The sequence below is a fragment of the Phascolarctos cinereus genome, unplaced genomic scaffold (assembly GCF_003287225.1).
Source record: "Phascolarctos cinereus isolate Bilbo 61053 unplaced genomic scaffold, phaCin_HiC Scaffold_1;HRSCAF=81, whole genome shotgun sequence".
Lineage (NCBI taxonomy): Eukaryota > Metazoa > Chordata > Mammalia > Diprotodontia > Phascolarctidae > Phascolarctos > Phascolarctos cinereus.
In genome coordinates this window covers 265,463,663-265,478,306 of record NW_027555514.1, presented here as the reverse complement: position 1 = coordinate 265,478,306, position 14,644 = coordinate 265,463,663, and the positions used below count along the sequence as shown (strand labels likewise).

At 41.3% G+C, this 14,644-nt stretch overlaps 1 protein-coding gene across 4 annotated transcripts in view; it reads left to right on the top strand.

Moving 5' to 3' along the window:
* Positions 1–14,644, top strand: part of CDK17 (cyclin dependent kinase 17) — a 143,549-nt gene that overhangs the window by 92,961 nt on the left and 35,944 nt on the right. For 3 of the 4 annotated variants that reach the window (XM_021006416.2, XM_078146699.1, XM_078146696.1), the window contains exon 5: positions 12,111–12,236. The exons of the other annotated variant lie outside the window; for it this stretch is intronic. In XM_021006416.2, the coding sequence (XP_020862075.1) occupies positions 12,111–12,236 (126 nt within the window). The remainder of the gene's footprint in view (positions 1–12,110; positions 12,237–14,644) is intronic. 4 annotated transcript variants of the gene reach the window in all.

Genomic DNA, 14,644 nt, shown 5'->3' with positions numbered 1-14,644 from the left:
GGATTCCTGGCAGAAACTGCCTTTTGAGGCTCCGTAGTGATCAAGAAAGAAGGGAGGAAAAAGCCATTGGTCAGTGACGGATGACCTTGCAAACAACAATTTTATTAGAGCATTAACTGCTGGAGTTAACCCCCAAGTTGTGGGGGTTCAAACAGTAAGGGTAGGTTGTTCTTCCTAGAAGTTTGGTGGGAAAGGCTAGGAAAGTAGACAGTGGTTTAGCAGAGAGGAGCAGGTTTGAAGCCCATGGTGGAAGTATAAAATGAAATATTCTGCAGTAACCATATCCAAGCTTCCTCTTTGAGGGGTGGGAGCAGGGTGCATGTGTTTGCTTTAAGAAAAAGGCACTTCCAAATGACAGAGCAGAACTGGTGTTTTGTGAGACTATCTTTGGTCCAAAACTCGTGGTTGGCATTTTTCTCCTCTTTGATTAAAAGCGCTCTTAGTCATAGAAGTAATCGAGTAGCCTAATGTTTGTGGAATCCAGTTACCAGATGACTGAAATGGTTGTGTACTGTTTCTACCAAAACAGCAGTTTGTTGCGAAGTATTTGTAGTGTCGTTTCTTGGGCATGCCTGAATTTTTTATCTCCCCTCCCTACTCAAAAAAAAAAATCTGAAATATTGTTGAAAATATTTTGGCTTTGCCTACCTGCAAATTTTGTTTTTCAAAGGGCCATTTTTTGAATGTTGCCTGCTCTGCATTAAAATGCACAGTTTAATATTTATAAAAAGTTTTCCTGTTATTAGAAGGTAGCAGGATTTATGGATTGGGTTAGCAAGAAAGGTTTCATATCCTTTTTTGGGGGGAGTGGATATTGAGTTTTACTTGACAGGCATAATAAAATCAAAACCAGCTATCTTTGGCCAGCTGGACATTTGAAGTGCCCTCAATTATTAGTCTTTTACAGCTACACTTTTCAGCACTTATCATTGGCTATTATGATCGTTTTTGTACTGGTAAATGTTGACCAATGTAAATCACATTTAATGTATTTTATAATTGCTTTATCTGCTTTTTAATAAGCATTAACTGGGCAGAGACCCATATGTTGTCTTCCTTTATTTGGGCTCATGGGAAAATGTAATTAATTGATACTGCTGTGGTAGGAATATGAAAGGGCAGAATTTTATTGCATTGGGTTAATTGTGAATAGAGCAAGAAAAAAATCCCTTAAATTCAGTTGGTTTCCCATTCTAAATTTGAGGTGAAGGAAGCCTTGGACCTTGCTGGCTGTGTGTAGTAAATGAAGCCCTGGACTTGAAGAGTGGAGACCTGAGATTTAATCCGAGCTATCATCCTTAGTAGTTGTGTGGCCACGAATGAGCCACACAGCCCTCAGTCTCCTCACGTGTACAGGAGGAAGACAGCAACTTCATGGGGTTGCTAGGCAGAAGCACTTTGGAAGCAGAGTTGTATGGACGCACTGGATTCTTCTTATCATGAGCTGCCTCTGTGCCCCTGGGCAGATACTTTATGCATCCTGTGTGGTGGGTTCTTCATCTGCCTGCTAGTGCCAGCACCACTGCACTCCACAGACAAAATACAAGTTCCCGGGGGGGGGGGGGGGGGGTACAAAATGTTCACTGACGCGATGAAGGGAAGATCTTCTGAGGAGAGAGAAACCACTGCCTGAGGCGATGTGGACGGCTGAGCTGAGCCTTGAAGGAAGCTGATTTTTCTGAAGTGTATTGCAGATGTGGGGTGGGGTAGGATCTACATTTTAAAAAGATGATTTAACTTGGGCATGCAATGAAAGTTTTCAGTGAGCAGAAATGCCAGTCAGGGGATGAGCTCTTAAAATAGTCCAGGTGAGTGATGATGAGGGCCTCAAATGGTCAGTGGCAGCGTCCAGGGACCGAGGGGGAAGAATTCAAGAACTGATTGGATCCAGGAAGGCGGTTGTAAAGCAGTGAGTCAGCTGTGGGGCTGGTGTCCTGTTAGCAACTGGGAGGCTTGAAGGAGGCCAGGCTTAAGGAGAAAGTTGATTTGGACATGTTGAGTGCGAGCTGCTGTTGGGACATCCAGGCAGTGATGCACACTGGTAGGCATGTGCTTGAGGTGATGGTTGAACCCATGGGAGCAGATGAGATTGCCAGGAAAGAGGAGGAGAAGGCCTTGTGGGACATCTGGGTAGAGTGCATGACATGAATGATGGTCCAGCAAAGGAGATTAAAAAAAAGTGCAGCACTTCCCCCCCCCCCAAAAAAAAAAGCCCTCTTTCTACAGCATGCCATGCTCTTGTATTCATCCTCTGGTACCTGGCCTGGCCTTGCACCATCCATCTTTGGTACACCCCTTTTTTATATATATTAGTTGGTTGGTGGTATAGGCACATCAGTGTTTTCAGATAAATTCACTGCAGCCACCTCTGTGGACTTGTTTCCCTTAAGAATTTTGTTCTTGGGGCAGCTAGGTGGCACAGTGCCCAGCCCTGGAGTCAGGAGGACCTGAGTTGAAGTCTGGCCTCAGACACTTGAAATTTACTAGCTGTGTGACTCTGGGCAAGTCATTTAACCCTGATTGCCTGCCCCCCCCAAAAAAAAACCAGCAAAATTTTATTCTTGAGCATCTCTTTCGCCCTATAGCATTTTAGGCTGTAGGAGCCTATTAACTTTTCCTTTGAACCATTTGAACCCTGCTTTCACAAATTTTAGGGTGAATGTCAGACTTTGTCAGGGTTTCCTGTCATATGTAGCAGATTTCATGCAGGAATGATTACTTCTGCCCCTTCCCCCAAGGTTCCCATCATTTCCGTGGCCACCACTTTGTTCCTTGTGAGAGTCAGACCCAGAATCAGATTTCCTCCTGTTACTTCCTCTACCTTTTGAGGGATGGAATTATTACTAAGACAAGTCAAGAAGTGATTGGCTCTTGAATGTTTGGGAGAGAAATCCTCAGCAGGTGACTGGATGACTGGAGTTCCTTCTTTCCATTCTTTCATGTCTCTGTGCCATGCTTGTGATCTGTGCCCGAAACTCATTTCTTGCCTCTTTCTGTCCAGGTGATGATATAGTCCAGTGTCAGCTTCACTTCCGTTTTTCCATCACTGACCGTTATGATCCAGATACTTTTGGTCATGATTGCCCTCTCTTTCGATTCCTGAGTTTCCTTGCATGATCATACTTTGCTCATGTACAGCTGTACAGTGCTGCCTAACTCCATCTCCTTTTCCCAGTCCTGTTTCCTGGTTTTTTTGTTTTTGTTTTTAAATAAGCATACACTTTCAATATTGTGATCCAGTGATGGTTTTCCTTTCTTCAGGTCTTAGTAGTCCCTGTGAGGTCAAAATTGCCTCCTTGCACCTAAGACCTCTACCATTTCCTGCTATTTTCTACTATTTGTTGCCCAAACCTTCATCATTTGTCTGTAGATATTTGAGGCTGCAGGTTTTACTACTGAATCCTTTCTTGGACCTTGACTCCTGTGAAGGCCTGGATGTATTGCAATCTGTCTTTACCCAGGGATTGTTATCTCTGTGTTTTCAGCTGTGGTCCAGATCCCAGTGGTTTCAATCCTGCTTCTTAGCTGGCTATTTACTCTTCAAATTCATTTTTCTCTTCTATATACTTTGCATTGCAATGTGCAACAGTGAGGAAAACACAGTCCATGCCCCTGTGGTCTTCAGTTTCTTGTCAAAGACATCCTAATCATTAGCATTACTTTTTCATTTATTTAAGGATGACCAGAAGTGGCTAGCCTATCTGTCTGGATAAGTTTGCAAGACTTTGGCCTCAGCCCTTAAACTAGGGTTTATTTTTTATTTTTTGACAAGTACGCCCATTCCCACTTTATGTTGAAATCATGTTACTTTTATTTGGAGTGTCTTGTGTTCTTTGTAGTATTTCTGTACCTTCACCCTCCTCAACAGTACATAACAACAGTACTTTGGTATATAAGCTGTAATTTGTTGCCAAGCTGAGCTTTTTGCAGATATGGTTACTGAAATAGGAAAATGTCCAAATGTCCAGGGTTCCTTATTGCCTTTAGACATAGGATAAAGCTATAATTCTACTCAGGACTTTAGTCTCTCCAGAGGGAATCTGTGAACCATCCTTCTCTTAGCTGCAACTTTCTTCAGTCTGAAGATTTTATTTACACTAAGCATGCCAAGATTGATGCGTTTCAGTTCCATTAGTATGTCTGCCCACCAGTCATTAGTCAAGAACCTACCCTGTAGAGGAGCTCAGTCAGCATTATTAGACAATTTCAAACCTCTTAACTCTTTCTTTCCCCTCCTCTGCCATTTTTCCTGTCAGAGGGGTGGAGGGATGTTATCTCTTTTTGTTTGTTTTAGGGGTTGCCATGGCCTAAGAATCCATCATGCAGTGGTTCATTCTCTTGGTAATTAAAGAGGTTGATCCTTGGCAAGCAGATTCCTTCTGTTGAAGGGACTGTATCCTTCCTTTCTTTCACTAATATGTGTATAGGTTGTATGGTAGAACTTGCGCTCCCCAAACATAGTCTTGGAGAACCAGGGCCAACTCCCAAGCCACTGAGAGACATCAGATTAGGACTTTGGGGAATAAACATTTCGTAAATGTTTGTTGAATTGAATTGTTACCCTCTGGTATCACTTATCCCTGAGCCTCTCCCCATTTGAAAACTTGCATTCATTCAGTCAACCCTTATATATTCCCTCATCACATTGCTTTCAGTATCTAAAAGTAGCATTTTCCTCATAAAAGTTGCAGTGAACCCTAATACTGGAGGATATATAAGACTCTTTCCAGGTGAAAATTTCTGATTTTAACTTGACATAATTTCTGTTGGTGAAATTTTTCCAGAGGAAAAATATGAGAAATCAAAGAATTGAATCCAGCTTTCATAGTCAGATGAGACTTACATATAAATAATTATAATGTAAATTAGAAGGTGATTAAGGGGTAGGAAAATTTAAATAGGTTTGAGAATATTCAAGGAAAGATGAATCACCTTCCTGACTAGAAATTCAAAAATTTTACCTCTTTGCTCGTTAGAGACCTTCATAAACCCCAAAGTTTGACATGATTAATTAAAAACATTTCAGACCATCTTGTGGTTTGGGATAGTTATTTAAGTAGAGGCCTGATATGGAAAACAATTACTGTCTCTTCTTTTACAGCATTTTTACTGGATAGGACAGCAGTCAGTGTAATTTTGACTACTGGTGTCAAATATGGTTTATTTTAAAATAGCCAGTGTTAAACAGTTAAATATAGAAGATTTCATTCACTTCCTATAAAAAGAAGCATCATTATCATTTCTTGGCAGTATGTGAGGGAGAATGATATTTGCTGTATATTAATAAATCATATAACATGAGTCATCTTCGAACATTCTCTGAACCCCATGTAAATGAATTTCACAGTTGCACAATAGAATGGTGTAATTTTGCTCCCCTTCCATCTTTAAGTGTTAGAAAATATTTCTCCGTACTGAATTTTTCTTCTCATTTTGACACAGAACATTCAAATATCATTACAACTAGGTGGTTTTCTCATGCCATCTTAGTATCCTTTCAAACTGCTGTTCTTTCAACCACAGTAAATTTCCATTCTGACTGTGGAAACATTCATTTTTATGGGTTTTTAGGTAGATTTAGTAGAGTTGTTCATGTTGAAGAGATTGCATTTGTGGTATTCTAAAAAATTATGTCACATACGCTTTTCTTACGTAGATATTTTACCTGAAATACTCTGTGATTCTGGGAACTATTAAATCCTGTAGAAATCTTATCAGCATTTCCCATCTACAAGAGTTTCTAGCAGCAGCCCAGATGAGCTCCAAGTTGGAAGCCCAGGACCCTCCCTTGCATATTCATAGTTTTGCTCTTTGTAGCCTTTTGGCTATATTTGAATATATTCTTCTAATAATATTTTACTAGAAATTGTATCTGTCTTTTAAAAATGAAGCTATTTTCTTGAAAGTCGTTGTTAAAGGTCAGCTCAAACTCAAGATCTAAGTGGGACAGGGTGTGGGATGAGATGTAGTTTGAAATTAAATAGTTTATGTATACACATAATATCTAAAGTCAGGTGACATTTCATGTGAGTCTTCATGTAAATTGTGGTATAGATATATTTAAGGCCAGTTGGTCATGTATTTTAAACCGTAGAGATGTTAATATGTGGTTTGATGTCATTAAATGTTCTTCAGGGAACAATAGCACTTGTATAGTCGTCTTATTAATGAGTCATTTGTGACCACAGCTGATACGTTGTCTTTGTTGTCTTTCTGAAGACCGCAAAGAAGCTGGGTGAGATAATTAATTCAGAATGATATTTCTCCAGAAGCACAAATCAGTTTTGTTTGACCTTTTGTGAATTATGTGGCCAGACTGACATCAACTGACTTTGCAAGTAAAAGTCTTTTTGTCTCTGGTGTTAGTAATTAAGATGACTCCGGGGCTAGTTCTGGAAGTTCACGCTAAAATGTGAACAGTGTTTTGGGGGGCGTTGACAAGCAAGAGTAGTTTTAGAAAAAACTTTAGGAAGCTAAAACCCTGACAGTTACTCGTGTTTTTATTTCTGAGCTCAGGCTGCTTGGTGTGTCCCAGAGTGGGAGAGCCTTAGAAATCCAAGAAATGCAGAACTAGAACAGACACATTTAGGTTGTAAGCAGATGCAGCCCAGCCCTGTGGCAAAGGACAGACAGGAACCAAGCAGTGCTGAGTTAGCTTTCCACCTCTGCTCTTATTCTGAAAAGGGAATTCCAAACTTCACTGGCTTCTTTAAAGAACCGAATGTGAAAGCAGCAGGGGCAGGGAAAGAGAGCACCCAGAACACACTGTCGTGGTGGATCTGAGTTTGTGCTTCTCTGTCTTTCAAAATGTGGCCCGGACTGTTCTGGAGATGAAATGGTGCATCTCTGTCTTGTACTCTTGCTCCAGCAGAGAATTCTTTGGCATTGGAACTTGACAAGAAGGGGAGTGTTCAAATGTTTCTTCTTCCCACTTCTTGACATTTGGGCATTGGGATATTATCATACTAAGTGACAGCTGGAATGTTGTCATTCAGAATAATTGGAAAGAGATCATAGATGGTGGAGGAAAGCACATGCTGATTCAGGAAAAGAAAAAAAGTCATTTAGGACTTCAGGATGAATTCTTGCTTGCTGTCATCATTCATTTGCAACATCCCTTTGAAATTATGATAAAACCATCTCCCCATCAGGAGAGAGAGCTGTGGCAACACCGCATTCCTTTCCTACTTTGCCTGTCCAAGCAACTACCTTGCTTTATGTTCTCGTGATGCAAGAGATACCTGAAGGGAGTGTGTGACTGTGTGTGTGTGTGTGTGTGTGTGTGTGTGTGTGTGTGTGTGTGTGTAACTGTTTTATGAAGATGTCACAAAAATCAGTAGATTTAGTTTTTGGAGATGATGCCCATTTTTCATTGGCTCCTGAATCACACAAGTTAGAGTTAGGAACAAAATTACAAGTTTTCTAGAGTCATTTGAAAAATAGGAATTTGAATACAGGAGACTTTTCTATATTAGTTTTATTTTCAGTACTAAAATAACCATTATTAATTGCAAGTTAATGTGAAATTACACTTTCCAGCAGTAAGAGAATAAACTTTGTTTTTTACCTTTCTCATCAAGTGACACTATGCATGATATCCCTTAATGATAGTATTCTGGGAAAATCCTGGCCTGCATTTTAGAGCCATTTTTTGCAGGTATTTGGAGGGCTTTGGGGGAGAGCTCAAGCAAGTCACTGCTTTCACTATGCCATCTTGGCCTGCATTTTGAAAGCTGTAACAACACAGTATATCCTGAGGGGTAATATGGTATACTAGATGAAGAGTCAGCCTCTTTAGAGTCAGAAAGACCTAGGTTCAAGTGTGGCCTCTGACACATGCTGGCTATGTGACCTTGGGCAAGTCACTGAGCCAATCTTTAAGACAAGCTACAAAGCAGGTACTAATGTACCTGGGTGGGAGAAGGAATTTTGTCACCAGATATTCTTTACACCACTCAAATCTCAGTTCTGGTCCTCTACCTGCTCCCTTGAAAGACAACATCTTGAAAAATCTTGGGCGTATTTAGCTTTTGTAAACTGAGTGAAGTGTAACCCCCAAGCTAGAATGAAGCAGTGCCTTAGAAGAACCACTGTGAGCTAGTAAAAACATGTTTTCTTAACTCGTCTCTGCTATTTGATATAGCACTCATTTATGACTGTTTATTCGAACGTGGAAGGGATTGTCCCTCTTAATGTCGTGTCCATTAAATGATCAGCCATGGATTCTGTTAGGAGGCCCTTCAGGTCAGGCAGTTTTCTCTGGTCTTGCTAGGTAAGGGCATGATGCTATCACCAGGAGGCCCGCATGCGCACGATGCAGTTCCTTTTCTAATCACCCCAGTCTTCACTATGGAGGAATTCAGATAAGGCTGGGGGAAAGGAGACAGGCTTTTCATCTGCCAAGAAACTGTTTTGGGCCTGGCAGCAATTGTAGGTTTCCTTCTTTCTTGTCCTCAGCCCATGTAAGAGAAACTGGACAGATAATATTTTTACAGCTATCATAGAAATGGGTGACATTGGGGTGAGGGGGTTAAGCAATCAGGATGCCTCTGGACTGGGAGCTGCTGGAGGTATGGCATACCTAGAGGATGGCCTCAGTCATGGAGAGGGCCCTGAGAGAACCCTCTTAGGAGGCATGGGCCTACTGTGCAGGTTTCTCTCCATCCTTATCTAAATCTCCCTCTTCTGTGCCTGTGATAGACTTCGGGAAATAGGATAACTGTTTGGAATTTGATGGGAGTCAAACTTGTTCTGCTCTAAAGACAGAAATTAAATAAATGAGTAGAAATGACTCCAGGGTGCATTTAAGGGAAAACTTCTGAAAAGTGAAATAGTGCTATCCAAAGTGGGATGACTGGGAAGGAGGGATGGGGGCTGCTTTGCCAGGAATTGAGCTTGCTGGGGGGGGGGGGGAGATGGCAAGTGCCAGCGATGCTCCTCTCTGCACTTGGACATGGAGGCAACAGCTGGCTCAGAGATGACCAGGAAAGGCTCCACAATCTCTGCAAAGATTACCCTCTACTGATTGAGTTTTCCTACTCTCAAGCCATTTGATAAGAATTGTACTTCAAGACCTAGCTCACTGAACACAAATTGATGAGAGTTTTAGATTCTAGAAACCAAGAGTCATCACATGAAGCACTGGTCCTCATACTTTATTCATTCCACAAACCTCCATGGGCCCCTGTAATAGCTTTCTTTTATATATGACCCATCCACCCAAAACCTGGAAAAAATGTTACTAATGTTCTCTAGAGTCTTATCAATATAGCTCTTGACTTTTCACATATTGCTTGGTGTTGGCATATGATTTGTGATTTAAGGGGCTTTTGTGATGGTGTGTTTTTGATATTTGAGATGGGAAGGAGAGTTGGATAGGACAACCGAAGGGTAAGGAGCTCAGCTACAGCTGATGAATTCTCATTCACATCATTGTGGTACAAATATATAATCAGTTTGTTTTTATTTTCATATAGCAAGTGACTATGTGGATGACAGGAATCAGATACTGTGTAGGACTATTTATTATATAAATTTGTTGTGTCCAAACAGAGAAAGCATTGTTTCTTTGATCTGTTAGCTGAGATATAAAAATTGCTTTGTTATATAGAATTATTCTTTGTTTTCATTTGATGGGCTTTTTTCTTGTTTGTTTTTTAAGTGAAGACTAAACTTGGTGAATCATAGCTCGGTCTGGATCAGTAATGAATAGTCGTTTATTTTTTGAGTGTCTGCTATGTGCACTGACTCCTGCTAGGTACTACAGTGAAGCATGGAGAAGTATAAGAGACAGTCCTTGCCTTCAAAAAGCTTACATTTTAATTAGGGAGATTAAAATGTACTCATGAAATGATAACAAATTGTACAAGATATGGTAAGACCCCAGGGCGTCCTGTATAGATAAATGCCCCAGGGACTGGTCAGAGAAAGGGAGGAATTGTTTTGCCCTGAGGTGACTAAGGAAGGTTTCATTGGGGAGGGACTTGAATTGGATTTTGGAGTTTGAGAGGATTTAGACTGAGTGGAAAGAGGCGAGAAGAAAAGGGAGTTGGAGGTGTGAGTAATAGATCCAGCTGGAGAGAGAGACAGGCAGTTACCTGAAAGTAAAACTGGTCTTCTGAAAGAGCTTCAGGGTTGAGATGGAGATTTAGGAATCTCATATGTAGGTATGTGGGAATGATCTTTGGAATCATAGGAGTGGGTAAGATCATTAAGGAAGAAAATAGAAAGTGCCACTGGACAGAGCCAAAGACGTGGTCATCAGTCTTCCCACCATCTTTGTCTCCTTTCTTTGGACACCTTCCAGCATGGATCAAGAGACCCCCGATGGGGTATCCTCAAGGCAGGGGACACTGGCAGTTTTGTTTTGCTTGGTCACATCAGTGATGTAGATTGAGCTTATTGTCCTGTTCTCCAACAATATCTCTAATTCTGTAAATATCTCCTCCCACTGCCAGTCAGCCATAGTACTTTATAGGAACTGTTGCAGTTATTGTGCTGTCTAGCAGCTAGGGGGCACCGTGGTGCTCAGAGCCCTGGGCTTGGAGTCAGGGAGTCTTGAGTTGAAATGCGGTCTAAGACACTCACAGCTGTAGGACCTTGGGCAAGTCACTTAATTTGTTTGCCTCAGCTTCTTCAACTGTAAGATGAGGATACTAATAGCACCTACCCTGCAGGGTTGTTGCGAAGATCAAATGGAACTCCATTTGTAAAGTGCATAGTATGTGATAGGCGCACTCTAAATGCTCATGTTATTATTGTTCTACCATAGCTAGTTGTAGCCATGTTTTCCCCCCACTCCCTACCCCTATCCCTCACAGTAGAAGTATTGCAAGCCCGTTCAGTTCAGAGCTTGTTTGTATCCTTAAGCCTAAGACTGGCTTGCACATTGCAGATGCTTAATTGTGTGGGTGAATGGGAAATTTTTGAAGTTTAGAAAAGGAGCGTCATTAGATGAAATATATAGCTTATTATACTTAAATTGTCAGCAGTATTCAAGAACAATTGTAGTGGAAATTGGGAGGTAGAAAAGTGCTTTCTGGAATAAGCTAAGTGTGAGTATCTGGAGTAGGCTGGTAATTGTGAGGTGAGAAAGGAAGAGATCACGATCATGAGGAAGGATGACAGGGCCCTAGGACGCTGGGTCTGGAACTGGATATAGTAACCAAATAGGAAGGAGTCACAGATGTCTTAGGAGTTTCACAAATGGGTGGTTTGGGATGGACAGTCGGTTTAGGGGAGAAAATGGTGAATTCCACTTTGGACCTGTTGAGTTTCATGTGGTGGTCGAGTACAAATTTGTCCAGGAGGAATGTGGAACTGAAGCTTAGGTGGAAGGGGGACACTGTAGTGATTAGCCAAGGTGACGTGTGGAGCCATGAGGGTGGAGTCTGAAAGAGTGTGGAAGTATAAGAATGATAGGACTTCCACCTCCTATACAAATCATCAATCAGGTGTGCCTCTTCCCGAAGGAAGACGGGGCTCAGTTGGAGATGAAGCAACATGCACCGGATGTTGTCTGCTGTCCTCTTCTTTCTCTTCCCACCAGGATCATACCTTAATTCTTATACCTAGAAGACCTTAATAAGTAATTCCTCAGTAAAGATCTTTAGTGCCATCGCCTGAAATGTTGCTTTAGCTTTCTACCTGGCTGGCTTACTTACCCTCTGTCTTTACTCCTTCCAATCCAATTCAACAAGCATTTATTAAGCACCTTCTGTATGGTAGGCAGCAGGAAGCTAGGTGGTGCAATGGTTAGAGCGCTGGGCCTGGGGTCAGGAAGATTCATCTTCCTGGGTTCAAACCTGGCCTCGGACACTTACTAGCCGGGTAACCCTGGCCAGGACCCAAAGGCAGGAGGTGGAGGGAGTAGCTAACAGGCCCCTTTGACTGGCACAGAGAGTCCTTGAAAGGCACCAATAAAGAATGGAAATTGTGCTCCTCCTTGGCTCAGAGACCTTCAGTGGCTAATAGCTCTTGAGTTCTCAATATACTGTATAGAACCAAAATAAATGTTTAGCAATTTATCACTAAGAAGTACTGAGGAAAATCAAAACCCATGATAAAATTTTCTTTAAATTAGTTTTCTTTTTTTTTTCTCTTTCTTTCAGGATTTAAATAAGCGTTTGTCCCTTCCTGCGGACATTAGAATCCCTGACGGTTATTTAGAAAAGCTGCAGATCAATAGCCCTCCGTTCGACCAGCCAATGAGCCGGCGCTCTCGGAGAGCTTCCTTGGTGAGTTCTCGGAGGACCTCTTTCCCCAACAACGGTCAGATCAGCTTCTGCCTTCAAGACAGACAGATTCCAAATCATAGTTGCATTTGAGCACTCTGGATCTTAGGAGAGCTAGTGTGGGCTGGTGGAGAGATTGTTGGCTTTGGAGCTAGAGGCCTTGAGGCCAAGGACTGCCCCCAGCACCTCATCACTCTGTGACAGGGAATGTCACAGAACCTTTTGGTGCTGACGGCAGCTCCCCGAAACCTCAGGTGGCAGAGAAGGTGCCACCTCCCCTGGGAGCTGAACGACTCTCTGAGCTGGATTGTCTTTTTTGTGCAGCTTCTCTGGCCATTCAGGTTGATTTAGGTTACTTGGCTGGGGTAACCAACTGTGTATGCACTGTACTACTTCAGAAATTATACATATTGCTGTTGATGTTATGTTTAAAGTCTGTGGAATTTGAGAAATCTTCTTTGAGTCATAATTTAAAATGGTTTATTCATTATGCATTGTTAAAGGCACATATTTGTGTGTAGTTTCTGATTTTTCTCATTAACTTAGTAACGAAATTGTACATATGTATGGGCTGTACTTTTCCCCCCAGAATCTGTTTTGTGTAAAATCTGATTGCACCTTATAATTTGCGTGTTCAAATGTGTATTTTTTTCCCCCCAAAGAGATCTCATTTTAGGAGTATGGCCCAATATGAGTTTTATTAGAAATTCTGTATGTCTAGAGCTCTTCCTGAGAAATCACAATTTTGAATTGGGCTTGGCTTTTGTTCCTAGAAAACAGGCCCAGGGAAGGAACCACATTGAAGGTTTATAGAGTGGTTCCAAGCTGCTTTCTGTTTTCTGATTTTGATGGAGGTGGCAAATTTAGAGACTCGAGTAGGTTCTATCACTAAATAAGTAATCAAAATTCCTTTTTGTGTGGAATCCAAGCCAAATTCCAGAATAAACAGCATGTACCAAAAGCTTCACCAGTACAGTACGAAAAGATTTAGAATGTGTTCTTTATTTTAACCATAGCACACAGAGAAGTTTGTTTCCTTCTTCTAGCCTGTGCTTTGTATTCTTTGTGGGGCCTGATAGAAAAGAATGGCTCAAGGTCTAGAATTAGGAGCATCAGACATTGATGTAACGGGAGGGCTGATTGCCCTCTGTAACCAAGTGAAGTCCATCGACTTAATAACCCTCCCTAGGCCTCTCAAAGCTGAGTTGAATAGATATTTCTCTATGACATGGTTTTTTGGGGGTTTTGGTTTGTTTGGTTTTTTTAATGATTTCTTATTCATTTCATATAAATTACTAGATTTCTTGAAATTATGCATCAATTATTTCAGACACCACAGCCTTGACTAACATGTTTAAATGAAAGTTTGCCATGATTATGCTTTGTCTCCAGGAGAAAATAACTGTGGATTTTCCCATACCTGCTATGTGGGCCTTTCTGTCTTTGTCACTTGTCCTATTTGATGATGGTAGCTTGGTTTTTTTAGACTCTTTCTAGTGGATGGTCCCAAGAACTCAGCTTATCCTACCTATGATGTCTAAATGCAACTAAACTTTTAAAAAATTTCTATGTAAACTTAATGACCATAATTAAAAGCAAATAATCAAAAAGCTGGAAGAGCTGGAGCCGAATGACCCATTTCCAGACCATGCTGCCTATGCTCTGGTCAAGGTCCTCCTTCCTCCTCTTCTCTCTAGGACCCCCAGAACCAGCTTAGGCTCTGAGGGGAAAGTGTGTGCTCTCTGGTCTATAAGACCTCCACTTGACTTCTCGTGCCAGCTTGTCCCACCCTGCTTTGAGTTTCCCATCAGTTCATTTCTTTTCCCCAACTTCCGCCCCTGTGAGATGTCGAGCTCCTGGAGAACGTTAACAGATCAGTTGCCGATCTTCCCAGGTGCAGGAAATTTCCACATCGGTGAAATCATATGAATAGATCAAAATATTTAATCATGTTAATATTTTACTTAGCCATTCTTCGAGTGTTGGATCTATAGTTTGTTTTCCAATTTTAATAGCAGTTTTTTGTTATTGCAAATGGAGACATTGAGAAGAATTTTGTACTTGCTATCTTCTGCTCACTAGAATAACAGAAGTAAAAAAAGTGATAACAGTCCAAGGATAGAAGGGAGCCTGGGGAAGCAGGCCCTCTCATCCCTTGATGATACTACTGCAAGCGTGGTGGAAAGCAGCGATACTGTTGCTAGTACTTTATCGCCAAAAAAATCATGAAATAAAAAAACCAAGACCTGTTTGTACGGAACTGGTAAATTTTGGCTGCATTGGCAAATATCATGGCAAATTAGTTTATTTTTTTCTATATTTGTTCAAACCAACCACAGATTAAGAAATAGTCCTCTGTATTTACTGCCGCCTTCATTCCTGTCAGAATCATTTTGGAGCTTCTTATGTAT